This window comes from Thrips palmi, unplaced genomic scaffold (assembly GCF_012932325.1).
Source record: "Thrips palmi isolate BJ-2018 unplaced genomic scaffold, TpBJ-2018v1 HiC_scaffold_12, whole genome shotgun sequence".
In the NCBI taxonomy this organism is placed as follows: Eukaryota; Metazoa; Arthropoda; class Insecta; order Thysanoptera; family Thripidae; genus Thrips; species Thrips palmi.
The window spans coordinates 3,244,491-3,261,778 of record NW_023144623.1 but is presented as its reverse complement, the minus strand read 5'-3'; the positions used below and the strand labels follow the sequence as shown (position 1 = coordinate 3,261,778).

General features: G+C 45.3%; 1 protein-coding gene across 1 annotated transcript; it reads left to right on the top strand.

Moving 5' to 3' along the window:
- Positions 1-1,892: 1,892 nt before the first annotated feature.
- LOC117639895 (modular serine protease-like) lies at positions 1,893-15,827 on the top strand. Its single transcript, XM_034375864.1, has 13 exons — positions 1,893-2,052; positions 3,243-3,383; positions 4,367-4,581; positions 5,024-5,213; positions 5,344-5,484; positions 7,864-8,078; positions 8,975-9,164; positions 10,264-10,326; positions 11,006-11,155; positions 12,830-12,954; positions 13,487-13,660; positions 14,169-14,325; positions 15,199-15,827. The coding sequence occupies exons 1-13, from the start codon at positions 1,986-1,988 to the stop codon at positions 15,372-15,374; spliced, it is 2,004 nt and encodes a 667-aa protein (XP_034231755.1). The 5' UTR covers positions 1,893-1,985; the 3' UTR covers positions 15,375-15,827.
- The last annotated feature ends 1,461 nt before the right edge of the window (positions 15,828-17,288 follow it).

The window sequence follows — 17,288 nt, the reverse complement described above, 5'->3', positions numbered from 1 at the left end:
TTATGAGACAAGTCACGCCAAAAAGCGGCATGACAAGAAATTCACGCCAAAAATTGGCGTGAATTTTTGGGTCACGCCGATTTATGGCGTAACTTTTCTGTCACGCCGTTTAATGGCGTGGCACTTAATTCACGCCCCTGCAGCGGCACGAAGTCACGCCGATAGATTTTCTGTGAATGAGCCGGTGCTTCAAGACTTACAGTGAGATATCAGCTCGATTTAGCAAATTTTAAGAAACTTATTTTTTGGCGTTTTTGGACTTTTAATGATAAACTTCAGTTTGTGGAGCATCAACTATGAATAATGCTGCCGTTTCTGGTATTTGTTCTTGTTCCCTCATGTTTTGAGACTACGTCTGTCGAAACTTGCATCTCAGAATCGACTTGTTGATGACTTATGAGGTAAAAAGTAAAAAATTGTAACGTTACAGGGTAATTTGGACCACGTTGAATAGCAGATACTGTGAAAAGTTTTAAGTGTATTGTCTTCGAAATCGAAATTTAAACTTGTTTAGATTGATTGCGTTTCACGGTTTTTAATAGATACGGCACAGGAGCCGTTTTAATGTCAGATTCCACAATGTTTCACTTTTATCAAAAATCTCTATTTTGATGGCACAGGAGCTCCTATCGCGAGATTCAAGTGAGGCACTCATTACCAACACTCTAAAAAAAAACGTTTTTAAGTTTTTGAAGCCAATTGGAAACCCGAATCACCCTTCGTAGCTGAAAAATTCCAGGGGCGGTCCATATTACCCCACACTAGGCGGTAATACGGACCACTCTTTGCACAGCTGTTACTCTGCAAATAAGCAGGCTAATAACATGCCGTTTGGGCCAAAACACGCGGGAAGGATGGTAGATAATATATTATAATTGGCAAGACTGCAGCACCTTTCAGTTTTCAGTAATTCTAAAATGACGTCGAAAAGTGGTCTATATTACCCACAACTACGGTACTTTAATTTTGGGAAGGAGTGCCTTGGGAAAATGTATTTTGGAAAGCCAATATTTGGGAATTTATTTTTGGAAAAAATAGGCGGGAACGCTTAGAGCGAATCTTACGTTGACCAAACTCCGTCTCATATTACCCCGAAATTGTCTCATAGTATTGTCCCGGCTTACGGCAAAAAAAAAAGAAAATTTCTGGATTAATCCTAAAAAAAAAACCATTTTCAGTGTAGTCCCTTCTTAAGTCCTATACCATTTACACCCTTCCCAAGGTCATAAAACGATTTACGCCCTTGAAGGGCGTAAAAGAGGATGCCCTAAAGAGTGTTATTTTTATGCCTTTGTTTTACTTGTGTACGAAGGTTCCGAACTTTATTCGTCTGTCCATTTTCCGAACAAAAGTAAGGAATGTTTCATCGCGAATGAACATTTTTCGACATCATCCTACGCTTGGCCTAACATTGATTAGCATTTCCAAGTGCGTAGGACATTGGTCAACGCACAGTTGTGTACTTCTCCTACACTGTCTTGGCTCTGATTACCTCACGGCGCTCAGATGGATCATCCCAGCGGTCGGCAGCCTTCCCGGTTCCAGCCGGGTCCCTGCTGTTGGTGCGAGTCGCGGCGCAGGTAGCAGATCCCAAACAGCGCTTCGTCGCTCTCTCACACTTGTGCGGGACGCGCCATGAGGGCAAAAGAGACAGAGCGACTGCTCGGGGTCAGCCTGCTGTGCCCCCCCCCCTCTCCTCTCGCTCCGATACGGTGACGCGCGAGCCTGGGAGTCCCAGGCGGCAGACTCCGAGAGACACTCTGAGAGTCGTCTTCGTCGTTCTGTCTCTCTCGCACCCATGGGCGGCGCCCTGTGAGTGCGAGGGAGACAGACCGAGTCAGGGTGCGGGGCCGTCGTGCTTGCACACGCTGGATTCCTCAGTCTCGGTCTTGCCGCCGGCCGGTTGGGAGGAGCTTGTCCCGTGGCAAAGTTTTCCGCGCATCGCCTCGCCACTCGCAGCGAGCCTCAGCCACGCCGGCACGGCCATGGAGCTGGCCATCGCCGTGAGGCTGTACCTCGCCCTGGCCCTGTGTGGACTAGTGCTCAGCGCAGGTCAGAAAGCTCGCCGCTTCACTCCCGAGACACTGCAAAGCCAGTGGTAAGTTTGATTGCCACAAATTTGGCAAGCCGTTTTGAATGCCAAAATTTGGCAAGCTTTGGTCGGCAATCTTCAGAAGCTTGCCAAATTTTCGCAAGCTGGGGAGTATTTCCGGGCCAAGCTTGCCAATTTTTGGCATTCAAAACGGCTTGCCAAATTTGTGGCAAGGAAACTTACCACTGGGCATTGCAGTGGAACCTATACCGAGCTTTTTCTTCGTAGTACTAACAATAAGCGTGTAATTATGACAGCACAGTGAAGGTAGTACCCCATGGTGAAGGGTTCTCAGTAACTTATGATGAGTTTCTTCTATTACGAACAAATTTCTCTGTTTTATGATGGATGTGTTTCGTAACGTACTGAGAATTAGCTTGGTGTTATGACTGCACGGCATTTCTCAGTAGGAAGTTGGGGACTATTCACGCGACAAAAAAAAACCGCGGGTCCTGGTTATCCAAGGAACTCCCAGGAAATTGCATTCCATTTCGTTACTAGATAGTTTGTAACGCTGAAAATATACTTCGTAAGGTTTTGATTCTGTATTCCTATGCTCTGAGCGTCATGCCTGTGGGTACGATAAGTTCGATCTCAGTTTTATCGCACATGCCGACTATTGCTCTTTGAACTTTCAGCATGAATCTTCTGTCTCCGTCGCACGTAATTCAACGCGGCAGCGCAGAAACGAAGGCCATTGCCTCGGTGTTTACAATGCACCGTTTGATGTTAGTGTACACTGCAAATCGAGAAAACCTGCGGCCGAAACGCACAAATTAAAGAATTGGTGACTTTGCCATATTTTTCTCCCTTTCGAACTCAAAATGGCACTTTTAAGTCTGAACATTTGAGGGGGGGGGACAAAATACCCCACTGCCGGTGCGACAAAACGTGGCTCACACTTGTAAGCGTGAGGAGACACTAAATGTTGTGAGACTTTCCCACACTTGGATTTGCAGTCTAGACGAGGGGCTACGCACGCAGAGCCTTGGCGGTAGTATTGCAAAATTAGTGATCAGTTTTGATAAATTTTCAATCAAAATCGTCGGTTTTTATGGCAATAAAAGAAAAGGAGAGGAGACCAATACACGCCATCTGCGATATTGCGTTGGTAGCACAAAGGATGCAAACGGTTACGTTTCTTTTGCAGGCAACAGGTGCCCCTATCAAGATGGATTCAAAAAGTTCCGCTGTGACAACGGCGAGTGCACCCCCGCGTCGTGGGTGTGCAACGGGGTGGTCGACGGCTGCAAGGACGGCAGCGATGAGAAAGCGTCCAAGTGTGACAGTGGTGCGTGAGAACAAGCGCAATGCACTGCAAGAAAAAGTGTGGATAGTACAACAAAAGTACAACAAAAACTGTACAACAAAAGTACAACAGGGATTAACGAGAATTGTACAAACCACAACGAGCCCTGGACTGCACAGCACTCGGCATGCCGGTTCCATTGTACTTTGAACAACAATTGTTGTACTTAAAAAGTACACTAAATTCCTGATTAAAAAATTGCCAGAAATTTGTGTACTTTTGTTGTGGTTATTTCCTGCAGTGTGTCGAAAACGTCCCATGTGCGATGAAAACGGCGCAAGTGTGATACGAAGATAGCTTTCACTCTAAGTTGCTATGTAGCTTTTTGGGGCGTAAGCTGCGTAAAATTATGCATGCGTTTTGAAATGCACGAATTTTGTGAGTAACGAAGCACGACAGTGTGCATTGTTGCGCACGAATTCGAGCGTTTCGCGCGTGTGCTCAATTTTGCGGAAATGCTATGCACCAAAAGACTGCTGCACGTTGTAATTTGGTGTTTCTTCATAGTATTAGCCTACGAAGGTGCTTGTTTTGTTTTCATGGCCGTTTTTTGACATCAGCTCCTCCTGGCTGGGTTGTCAAAAAATGGCGGTCAGCTAATGACAGTAAAAATAAAATAAAGAAGGAAAAGACTCACATTCTGGAAAAATTTTGCTACTGTCACAAAATTTCAATGTAGATTTTTGTCTATAAGTTTTGTATAAAATTCTGCATACGTTTAAAAATTCATGAATTTGTGCGCTTCATGCGCACGCCCAATTTTATGCAAAGGCTATGGGCCAAAAATATACGTAGCGTGATGCTTGCGCCTAATTCACGGCTAAGGTGGGTCAATTTCATGGTGAATTAGTGAATCAAAGTAAGCGGAACGATTGAGATAAAAATCTGAAACTTTCATGCGCGACAGTTAACAGAACGCAGTATGTACCTGCTTTGAATTGAACCCCCGTTGCCCTTTCGTGCAGTCCCGTCGACGAAACTGTCCGTCGGCCAGAGGGTGACCGTGCGCGTGCACTACAAGGAGGAGTTCGGCCCCGTCGAGTTCCACCTGTGCGACGGCGGCCAATGCAGCAGGCTGTGGGTGCCTGGCGCCGTGCCGGGCGGACAGCTCACGTTCAGCGCCTTGACAAGGTGCAACGCGCGAGGCCGCTACTGCTCCGGCGGCAACTACAACAGCGGGGTGAGTGGGCGGACCAAGGTCAAGAAGTACGCACCAAATGTTATGTACCTTTATTGTCCATGACTATGGCCGTTTGCACATACGCAAGCTGTGTACAATTTCATTAGTAAATTAGGGACCAAATTTCCATATTCTGTTTCAATATTTGTAAAATTATACCTAATTATAACTGCATATCTTTCGTATGTTCAAATATGGCCATAGGTACACGGACAAAAAGTACATAAGAATTTAGTGTGTAGGTCAAGGTTGTAGAAATATCGAGGTTGTATAAAGATCAAGCTTGTAGAAAGATCAAGCTTGTAGAAAGATCAAGCTTGTAGGAAGATTAAGGTTGGAGAAAGATCAAGGTTGTAGAAAAATCAATGTCACTCACAATGTAGGAACGTCAAGGTCACAAAATAAAATGACACAGGTCATCTAAACAGAGTTTCTGGTGCAGGCGCGGCCGGCGGAGCACTTCCGCAGCGGCTACCTGGTGTTCGAGGCGGAGCGGCGCGCGGGCCAGCTCGCAGTGTGGCTGCAGGGCCACCCCGACAAGGTGGCCACGCTGCCCGCGCCCTCGGCCAGCAGCGACACGCTCAACGTGCGGCCGGACCACTGGAACAACGACATGCCCGCCGCTTTCATCAGTAAGTTGCTGGACTCGGATGGTAACACTCTGTAAAAATTTATTTCAAATGCTACGCATTAAAAAAACTTTCAAAGTAATTGCCTGTGACTGTGCACACCTGATAACTGATGCACGGATGCTGTCGACAGATGACACCTGCGACTACGAGGACGGGTTCAAGAAGTACCGCTGCAACAGCGGCGAGTGCACCCCCGCCTCCTGGGTGTGCAACGGCGACGTGGACGGCTGCAGTGATGGCAGCGACGAGATTGCGGCCATGTGCGACAAAGGTAGGGGGCACGCTCGCCTTGGGCCTCGCTGGTGAAACACGGGCTTAAAGGTTGTGCTAGAACACTGAAAATTTGTTGTCACTTTATGACAAAATCGTGGATGATATTTTCATCACTTTCAAATGATGACGGTCTCATCACAAGTTGATGACATTTTCATCAAAGATCCTATATTTATTGCATGCATGGGCGTGACAACAATGTCATCGATTCTTTTGATGACTCTCTTGTACACTATAAATCTAACTGTCCACTTAGCACGCACTTACAAATGCATGCTTGCAAGTACACACTTACGCATGCTTGCAAGTACACACTTACAAACGCATGCTTGGCCAAGCATGCACTTACAAATGCATGCTTGGCAAGTACACACTTACAAACGCATGCTTGGCGCCGTATAACTCCATGCTAAGCATAGGCGTTTGTAAGCGTGTACTTGCCAAGCATGCATTTGTAAGTGCATGCTTGGCCAAGCATGCGTTTGTAAGTGTGTACTTGCAAGCATGCATTTGTAAGTAAGTGCGTGCTAAGTAGACAGTTAGGTTTGCAGTGTAAGGAAAATTAGCCTTGAAATTGTCATCAAGTGACGAGTCAAATTTTCAGTAAACAGCATTCTAAAAATATGTTTTCATCCCACAAATTTGTGCTATGCTTTTGCATCGCACGTAAAGTGCTAGGCCTTCCCATGCGTTAGCCTAGGGCATTTTTTGGCATTTCACCATTACACGCTAGGGCCAGTGCGGGGAAAAACTGGACAGGGTAAGAACTGAACACTTCACATTGTAATTCAAACGCCGTATGCACAGGCTAAACAACTATCGTGGCATGAGCCGCTGATGCCACTCTGTTAGGAATTAGCTCCGAAATTTTATGGTGAAAAAGTCTGTAATCACGTTCATGGAGACTCCGTTTTGTTTCCAACTTTTTTCGGAGAGATTTTCTCAGGGCTTAAACAAATCTTCTTTGGAGCATTACTTGGATCCTGATGACAGGAAAAAGGCAAGTCTTTTCTCAGATATGTTCAAGAGGGCTTCGCCGAAGCATTCTTTCGTCTGAAATGGCCCAAGAAGGGACCATCTTCTCGATGGGCCCTAAGAACAAGATCCGATCGGGCAGGTCCGTGCGGAAAAGATCCGATCTGCCAGGTCCGTGTGGAAAAGATCCGATCTGGCGGGTCCGCGCGGAAAACGTCCGATGTCAAAAGTGCGTGCGGAAAGCGTCCGAACTCGATTCCAGCCATTCTGAGACATTGCCAATACAAAGTTCATGACTCCAGGACAAATCGGCCTTGGACTTAACGAAAATTCTCAAAGGACAGTGACTTAATACGGGCATTAGGGAATATTTTAAGACCTTACATGAGCCAAACCAGATGATAACAAGGTAGGTTTACGCCAGACCGCGTCTTGTCGTAACAGGCTTCGCGATGTCTCGCTGCCTGTTCCTCCAATCCGCGCCTGGCGTACCTAACTTGGCCTGCGGCGCTAGCCTGCCTTTGGCTTATAAGGTGAGCTGACTCTGTTTTCCATTTCAACGAAAAGTGATTTCCTTACACTTTTGATTTTTTTCCAAAATTTTACTAATGCTTTTTGAAATTATTAACATCTGCAACATTCATTTGATTTGTTTTAGTATTCCCTGCTATCAGTTTTTGGTTTCTCCTGAAAAATGGCTAAAATTGAGTTATCCCCTTCTTCCGCTTCCTGGATCAATTCTATTGTTGCATCTTCTCTACCTGCAGTCAAAAATTTTTTTTTCATTTCGAACGTGCTATTTCAGCTTTTGGAGTAAGCTGTACAGACCCAAAAAGAAGCCCGCCCCGGCTCGGCTCCCCCCACTCCTTTTTTTTTCCTTTGACGAGTCGAGTTTTGCCATGGAAACGGCGATTTTGACAGCAAATTTCTCAAAATTGGCCACCAACTTTTTAACCAGATTTCAGCATGAGGATCAGCGTTCGAAGTTCTACAACTCTGCAAAGTCTCATTAAAATCGTATAGAAAATTTCCGAAATGCATAAAGGGCCACACAAATTGAATCTCGGGCCAGCTGAATCCTGGGTATACTATAAGGCTACTTCGTGCCTAAAAACTGAGCTAAACAAGGAGGGGCCACCTTTTCCCCTCATACTTTGCCTGGTTGCAAACAGGTTTTTCGTGATTTCCTGATAGTAAAGCATGCATTTTTGTTCCAAATTCCGAAAATTTTCAGAGAAAGCCCAGAGTTTGCTTTTATGGAGAGCTCTATGCAGAAGCTTCAGAAAAACTCCATGATTTTTCCATATTATTTTCTTTGGAAATTTCTGACAGTGTAGCGTTTGGAATTTCAGCTGAGACGCACACAAGTGTTTTCACCGGGTGCATTCATTTCCTTTCCCAGTGCCGACGAAAACCCTGTCCGTCGGCCAGAGGGTGACCGTGCGCGTGCACTACAAGGAGGAGTTCGGCCCCGTCGAGTTCCACCTGTGCGACGGCGGCCAATGCAGCAGGCTGTGGGTGCCTGGCGCCGTGCCGAGCGGCCAGCTCACGTACAGCGCCTTGACGGGCTGCAACGCGCGAGGCCGCTACTGCACCGGCGGCAACTACAACAGCGGGGTGAGTGGGCGGTAAGCTCAGGCAAGGAGACTCAAAACGGTCAAAATAATGCCACTTTGAGGGGGTTAGCTCGAAATACGGTCCATTTCGACCTCGAAGCGCCTCTTCAGGAAGGCATCGCAATTGTGCCGCGCGAGAAACATCACGTTCACTTTCCTCATTCGCGACTGCAGGCGTTTTGACGTTTTGACTTCACTGTAAGGTGAAGTCGTTATTTTGCTTTAGGAATCCCCGCAAATACTATCGTAATTTTACAAATAAAAATAAGTAAAGTAACGACAAGAATCGTAAATTTGACAAACGTCAATCTTTCGAACTTAACTCAAAATTTTAGAAATCGAAACGAATCGAAAAGTAATTTTACAGCGAAATCTCTAGCTCGAATCAAGCTTATTTTTTCGAATCTTTGCCTGTTGAATCTGTATGACGACGTGCTTCGAAATGGTAGGATTACATACAAGTAATTCATCATTTTCCAAAAAGCTTCCAAAATTTAATGGTCATATCGTTAATTAACAGGTAAAATCGAGAAAGAAAGAAAGAAAGAAAGAAAGTAAGTAAGAAAATTTGCGGTTTCGTCCCTTGTTTCCTTTGTAAATAGGAAGAAAAAGTCGGCCAAAATTTAAGGATTTTTTTAAAGTTTGAGAGTATTTTGTGAATTCGCAATTGATGATGAGATCGAATTTGAAGTTCTAGAATTTTGAAATTACATCGTGGTACAAATTTAGCAGAAACTTTTTTCGTTCTTGCACCAATTAACTCGGTACTCTGCGCTTGAGACTACAAGCATGATGATACGTAAACGTATCATCTGCTAAGAAATCCTCAACAGTGTATCCCGTCCTTGAGCGTTTGGCACCGCGCGCTTGGTCGTCTGACTGGATCCTTCGGCGCAGGCACGGCCGGCGGAGCACTTCCGCAGCGGCTACCTGGTGTTCGAGGCGGAGCGGCGCGCGGGCCAGCTCGCAGTGTGGCTGCAGGGCCACCCCGACAAGGTGGCCACGCTGCCCGCGCCCTCGGCCAGCAGCGACACGCTCAACGTGCGGCCGGACCACTGGAACAGCGACATGCCCGTCACCTTCGGAGGTATGCGAGTTCCTTCGTGCTCTCAGACGCAAACGCAATTGAAACCTCTTAATTTTTTAATAATGGGTAATTACGGTGGACTAAACTGCAACGTTGGTGGTGGGTGTGCTGTGTGCTGCCAAGGGGTGTAGGCCACTTCACCCCCCGTTTCCTTCTCCATAAACGAGTATTTAAAATGTTTCTTTTCTATTTTTTGAAAGAGGCATAGGAGCGAATTTCGGATTATTTGCATCACCAATGGCCTCACCAAAAAAGTAGAGTGGAAGTTGTTTACACACCTACACTCTAAATTTGGCATGCCTTGAAACTGGGCAATTTTTTTTTTGTCTAGCTTCGGGGTCCTCAAAAGTGGTCCTGCAACTGGCCCTCTCCTATGGCAGAGCATTGCACAGGTGCCTAGTCTCTGGGCGACCAAGGTGGCCAAATTCTGGGCACAATCGGCGCTGCCGAACCATGAGAGAATGCAAGCTTCTTCATGACTTTTGCTGCCCTGAGACCAGGCGACAAAGGTAACAAAGGTGCTCAGAAACTGGACGACATTGGGCGCCCTGAAAAGTGGATCAGGTGACAAAAGCGACCAGTTTCAGGGCATGCGGGGGTTGTGTTTATGAGTGAATAGTTGCGATGGTGGTCCCAAAAATGCAGGAAAATGCAATCAAAGCGTCAGTTAAAAGCCAAGAGGTTTCAGGTTTTTACGCTCGGCTATCTACATGTAAAATTTCGCGAGGAATCCATCGTATCTTAGATTTGTCTAAGCTATACGTGTCAGATACAAAAACGTTGTGTGATTACCATAAGCTGGAGTAATATGAGACAATTTCGGGGTCATAAGAGACGCATGACTTTTATCGTTAGAATTATAATGCTCGTGGCATTTGATGACTCATCCCTGTCAAACTTCACGGCGAAAAATGGTATCATCAAGAGTAATGAATTTGTTATAGTGGTGGCCCTCTTTGTGGCCGAATAGCGGGCTCATAGTGAATCTTACGCAAACCAAACTCCGTCTCATATTACTCCGAAATTGTCTCATATTACCCCCGGCTTACGGTATTGAGTACGAACACAGTACAGCAATTTTTTCATTTCTCTGTTTCAGATGTTTCCACTGTGTCGCGAAGACCAGCGGGCGCTGTTATCGTTCCCTTTGAAGGTGTTGCACGTAAGTCACATCTGTCCAGAGAATAACCGTAACTACAACTGTCTCAAGACAGCATCTGCTCTGCGGCAGATGTTGGTTTGTTGAAGGACGGGTCGCTGCTTCGGAACTTTTACTCTTATTGTTCTTCTAACCTTCGGTCTTATCCTCCAGGCAGTGTGTACTATGCACACCGTGTCTGAAAGACGGAGGTGGTGGTTAGGAGAGTCCAGAGGGCACCTACCCTACAAGATCCAATGTGTACTTAGCTCACATGAGAGTGTACTCGTTGACAAGTTCAGGAGTTTTAGGCAAGTGCACATCTACACTAGCCCAAGTACACTCTCATTGGTGTGTCCTTGCCTATTACACTCCTACAGAAGTGTTACTCAAGAAAGCACACTTCGTCTTCATCAACTGGATTAGATGTATACGTGTCTATATAACACTCCCACGGCAAAAACCGTTCCTAGTTTTCCCCGGTAACCTAAGACAATGCGATTTCAATGGAGGCTGTGGGGAAAATCAGGAACCGATTTTGCCGTGTATGTTTACTGTCTCTAACACTCCTACACAGGAATAATTGTCTCATTTCACACTCCCACTGATGTGTACTAAGTACTCAGTGGATTTTGAAGTGGGAGGCATCGGATCCGTCTCGAAAATCAATTGTGAGGATGGCACTTAGCAAATTGTGTTGCAGAATGCGGATTCGCGTCCGCGAGCGGCCAAGCGTTCATCGTGAAAGGCAAGAACGCGTCCCTGAGCGAGTTCCCCTGGCACGCCGGTCTGTACGTGGCGTCCGTTCAGGTGTGCGGGGGCTCCTTGGTCCTCCCCCGTGTCATTGTCACTGGTAAGATTTTTTTATCCCCGGGTTTGGAATGAACAGAAATCTCAAGCACCCTGATTCTAACATTCAAGACTCAAAATAATGTCTTACGATGAAAAATTTACCTCGCTACGAAGGAAATGGCGCAAGCTTAGCAGGTTAATACTGTAAGGTCCTACAGTGTTAAAAAAAGTGCTGTAAATTAACAGCACTTTTGCTGTTAAGTTTGATAGCAGCAGACTTGTTTTATTACAAGTGTTGTACCTCGGTTGTTTTTGACAGTTCGATTGTAATAAAACAAGACTTCTTTAGAAAATCTTCGGACGATGTCTTCCCAACACTTTGTTGAATTTCATCGGCTGTTATTAAACAAGGACCCTTGTAACCTACAACAATATATTTTTAAGATTGCAAAAGGCTGTTTTAAACATGAAACCTGTTCAACGACAACTCAACTATTTTGAATCACGATTTCATTGTTGTTACTTGACAAGGAAATTGTTATGAAACGAAAGTGCTGTTTCTGGATGGGTTTCCTGTTCAGACACAAAACAATACTGCTGTTTTTTAACAGCATTACTGTAGGTGATTGTCTTGTAATATTACAGTGGATTTTTAACAGTGTACGGAGAATACCGACTAGAAGGCTGCGGAGAATATTCACAAGCTGTTGATAGAATTTTTCGTTGCGTTTTGCCGGTATTTGTCTCCTGCAATGAAAATTTCTAAAAGGATTTGTATCATGGAGAAAGTTTTCTTCGTATCATGCTTGCACCGACTTCACAGTTAACGATGCTCAAATCACATTGCAAGGAATTCAGTTGTGCATCCAAAACCTAGAACACTGTGACGTAGGTCTACGAATTATTTGTTCGGGAACTGGTTTTTCCAACTTCTGGAAATAGCAAGTAATTTGGTAATGATGCAAACCATCTAAGGTACAAACATAATAGATAAAACCCAATTTGGAGATAAGTAGAATTATTCCCTTCTTCCGCTTCCTGGATCAAATTACACTACCAACAACGAATGCTGATGCCCTCTTTTCCAAAGAAGATTTTTTAAAATCAGTAGTACTGGCAAGAAAACTTCATTGACAACGGCTTATGTTGTACTGTCTACCTAAAGCAGCTCCAATGTCAGGTTATTTACTTAAACTGTAACGATTTTAATCTTGATTTAAATGATTGCGAACGTGATTGTTGCTGATTTAACGTGATTGGAAATGGATTGGAAACGATTTTAGCGATTGGAATGATTGGAGGTGATTGGAATGATTGGTGATGATTGGAGATGATTGTAGATGATTCTAATCACGATTGTTTTTTTGGGTGTACAGTGATTGGAGGGAGTGATGGACCCCTCGGCTGCGGAGAATAACCACAAGCTGTTGATAGAATTTTTCGTTGCGTTTTGCCAGTGTATTTGTCTCCTGCAATGAAAATTTCTACAAGGATTTGTATCATGGAGAAATTTTTCTTCGTATCATGTTTGCACCGACTTTCTAGTTAACGATGCTCAAATCACATTGCAAGGAATTCATTTGTGCATCCAAAACCTAGAACACTGTGACGTAGGTTTACGAGATCTACTTAGTTCAGGCGACCACCATGGCTTATTTCCACACTTATTTCATGGATCTTCACGCACGGTTCCGAGTCTTCCTCGATTCAGTTGTTTTTGCTTTCTGTTTTTCAGCGGCGCATTGCCTCTTCACGAATGGCCAGTATGGCAGCCAGTTGGACGCGAACGACCTTCAAGTTTCAGTCGGCAGTCCTTTCCGAGATTGGGACCGAAGCACTCCCGAAGCACAGCGCCGAAACGTCAGTATGCGTAGAGAAGAAAACAACCATAGCCAAAACTAAAATTTTGGATGGGCAAGAGTGACTTTACCACCAAAATTTTGGGTGTTACTTTATCACCTGACCAAACCTGGGCAAGACTCTTTGTCTGGCCGTATTTTGGCTCTGAGTCTTTCCATTTGATCCTTGATCACCCAAATTTAAGTGATAAAAGTAGTTCCCCTCACCCAAACTATATTGATCAAGACTCTTGAATTGTGGGTGTGTTCGCTGTCTTTGATGCAAAGGTTCAACACTCCTAAGTCGGTTCCTTCTCTGTAAAATTTTTGCTCTTCACGTAAGGACAATTTCAAAGCTAATTTTCTGTAAAAGAATGTCCCAAATCTTGTTGAAGACATTGTTTGTCACGCCCAATGCAGTGATTGTAGGAGCATTAATAAAATGTCACTAATTCGTGATGAAGCTGTCATCTCTTCAAGTGATGAAAATATCATCCAATTTTTTCTCACCAAGAGACATCAAATCTTAACAGTGTTGTTGCACCTACGCCCAGGTGTCCCGGCTGGTGCCGCATCCCCGCTACCGCGGCTTCCCGCGCAACTACGCCGACGACATAGGCCTCGTGGTGCTGCAGTCGCCCGTCGACTTCAACGCGTACGTGGTGCCCATCTGCGTGGACTGGGTCGGCAGTGCCGTGCCGAGGCCGTCGGAAAACAGCGTCGGCAAGGTGCGTTCAGTCAGGGGCGGATCCAAAGGCGGTTTGTTTGTTGGTGTGTGTGTCTGTGTTTGGAGACGGGCAGCACTTTTTGCCTACTTGCAGGGGCTCAGTATCTCTTTTTACCTACCTTTCACGCTGCAAAGCCAGTGGTAAGTTTGCTTGCCACAAATTTGGCAAAGCATTTTGAATGCCAAAAATTGGCAAGCTTGGCAAGAAAAAAAACACCCAGCTTGCCAAAATTTCGCAAGCCTATGAAGATTTCCGACCAAAGCTTGCCATATTTTGGCATTCAAGACGGCTTGCCAAATTTGCGGCAAGCAAACTTACCACTGGCTTTGCAGTGCAGGCGGCCATCAAGGAAGTTGTTTGGACGTGAGTCAGCCATAAATTAGCTTATTCACGTTGTAACGAACGTGACACAATGCTCAAAGGAACGTGACATTCGTTAGAAGGTGACGTCACGTTCCGGCAATGAGATTGCTTGGTTCTCCCGTTTGAACTGGGAACGGATGTGCAGGTGGTTGGGTGGGGCCGCACGGAGGACCGGTCGCCGAGCCCCGTGCTGCAGTCCGCGGAGCTGCCCTTCATCCCGTTCGACAAGTGCGCCGCGGCGGTGCCCTCCACCTTCCTGCCCTTCCTCACCAACGACAAGTTCTGTGCGGGCCATGTCGACGGTGAGTCCACTGCAAACCACTCTGGAAACTCAGCAGTGTGCTCAGAACACTCTATTCTTTGCAAGGTTCTGAGTGTGCTCAGAGTGTGCTCAGCTGAGTACACTCCAACGAGAGTGTGTTCAGATCAGTACGCGCACTGGTAGCCAACGAATGTGACATCACATTCGTTTGAACGTGAAAACGGCGATGTCAGTTTAAACGTGACAAACAGAGAAAATTCATACTCAAACGAATGTGGCACACCGCACCGCTCTGTCACATTACTTCGGGTGTGACACGAAATCAGCAGGCAAACTGTCACATTAAAACGAATGTGACACATGGTACCCATTGACATACATCGTGTCACATCCAAACGAATGTGGCACCCATATGCTGTCACGTTCGTTTGAATGTGACATGCCCTAATTGTCACATTCAAACGAACGTGACACGCCCCGGACACGCCATAAGTGTCAGGTTATGGCGTGTCACGTTCAATTTTATGTGACAATTCGGGCATGTCACATTCAGACGAACGTGACAGCATATGGATGTCACATTCGTTTGGATGTGACACGATGTATGTCAATGGGTACCATGTGTCACATTCGTTTTAATGTGACAGTTTGCCTGCTGATTTCGTGTAGCGCCCGAAGTAATGTGACAGAGCGGTGCGGTGTGTCACATTCGTATGAGTATGAATTTTCTCTGTTTGTCACGTTCAAACTGACATCGCTGTTTTCACGTTCAAACGAATGTGATGTCACATTCGTTGGCTACCAGTGCGGGCAATTTTGTGACAGGCAAACTTGCCACCGGTTTTGCAGTGAGAGCATTATCTTTCCCTCTGCATGTCTGTCTATGGTTTGACATCGCCATGTTCCTGTCCAGGTGCCACCGTCGCCCCGGGAGACAGCGGCGGAGGGCTCGCGTTTCAGCACGGAGACCGCTGGTTCTTGATGGGGATCGTTTCGGTGGGCGTCCCTCGCAAGCTCTCCTACTCGGCCTTCACCGACGTGCACGAGTACCGGTCGTGGCTCAACGAAGTGGTGAAACCTTTCGCGTAGGTCGCGAAGTCACCAGTCTGGAATAGTACCAGGCCAACAGGCAGAGGCCGTCTGAAGCTCCCATCTTTCCAGAGCCTTCACAACCCATGGTGACGAATTGAAAAAGACTGAATACTATCCCCTTTTGATTCTATCTGCACTGTTAAAACAAAGTCATAAACATAACGCCCTTCAGGGCATAAAAATTACGCCCTTTAGGGCATAAATACTCTTTTACGCCCTTAAAGGGCGTACATCGTTTTATGCCCTTGGTGATGATATAGGAATCTTAAGCAAAATTTTAATGCCCTTCCAAAAGACATTAACGATTCACGCCGCTCCACCTTAAAGGGCATAATTTTAATGCCTTTGTTTCGCCAGTGTGTTTATGTACAACATTAATACTAAATGTACGAAACAGATTCTTTGCTCAATCAACAAATTTTATTAATATACAAAGTTTATCTTTTATAATGTGTCTTTGACATTTCGACGTTCCGCCATACGCACACAGTTGAGGATGATCACAATAAGATATTAGTTCTGCAAAGCAAGGCAAAAGTCGCGTTCACAAACAGCCGTATTGCATACCGCAATGCAGAAGGGGCGGAGCGACTCAAAAACTGCGTGGCTTCATCAATGGTTGCCTTCAAACATTGAGAGGCATTTTTTTTAAGAAGTCCGATCGTGGAACACGACCGATGCCGATTTCCTCCATTTTTTGGTCAAAGGTGGTCCTTGTGGGTCTAAGTAAGGCCACAAATTTTTGGGGCCGAAATATGCACCGTTCAGATTCTATGGGCAATTTTCGTTTTCTCTGACAACTTTTCACATAATATGGCCAAAATTGAAAAATCACCTTTCTGAGGCCTCTATGCACTCGATTGAGCTCAAAATGTGGTATCTTATGTAAAATCACGCGAGGAACACGAATCCGGTGCCCGTTTGTTGATAGGACAACCCAAACAGATGTAATGACTGTTTTTCAGGTTTTGTAGTGGTTTTTACTTTTCTTGGGGTTTTGGTGTTCGGCATCGATTTTCGCCAATCCGATGAGTGGATTTTATAGATAAAGGACCAATCTATCATACTACGAGATAAAAAGTTTGTGTACGCCGCGTGAAAAGCAGTGGCGCTGCAAAAATTGAAAAACCGTCATTTCTGGGTAGTTTTAGATCAGATAAGCCACCTTTCGCGTGACCGTCTCCGCCCCATATTCAGTCTAAATATTGTCCCAAGTGATGTCAGAGTTGGTGTGAAATTTCACCGCTGTAGCTCAAGTAGTTTGGAAATGGCAGCTTTCTAAAGTTTTGCAATCACGTAAGGCATTTACTTTAAGTAGAATTGCGGTAAATGTGAAGACTTGTCACAGTTCGGGTAATAAATGAGATAGATGAGTGCGTCAAAGTTCTCTAAGCGTAATTTTGGACAAGGAATCCGATTTTGCTGGTACGAAGACCCTAGGCGAACTCTGAAGTTGGAAAAAAGGCCATTTTTGTGTGGTTTGCACGAAAACGTAGTTTTAGAGTACACCTGGGGTCTTCGTACCGGCAAAATCGAATTCCTTGTCCAAAATTACGCTTAGAGAACTTTGACGCACTTATCTATCTCATTCATTACCCGATCTGTGACAAGTCTTCACATTTACCGCAATTCTACTTAAAGTAAATGCCTTACGTGATTGCAAAACTTTAGAAAACTGCCATTTCCAAACTACTTGAGCTACAGCGGTGAAATTTCACACCAACTCTGACATCACTTGGGACAATATTTAGACTGAATATGGGGCGGAGACGGTCACGCGAAAGGTGGCTTATCTGATCTAAAACTACCCAGAAATGACGGTTTTTCAATTTTTGCAGCGCCACTGCTTTTCACGCGGCGTACACAAACTTTTTATCTCGTAGTATGATAGATTGGTCCTTTATCTATAAA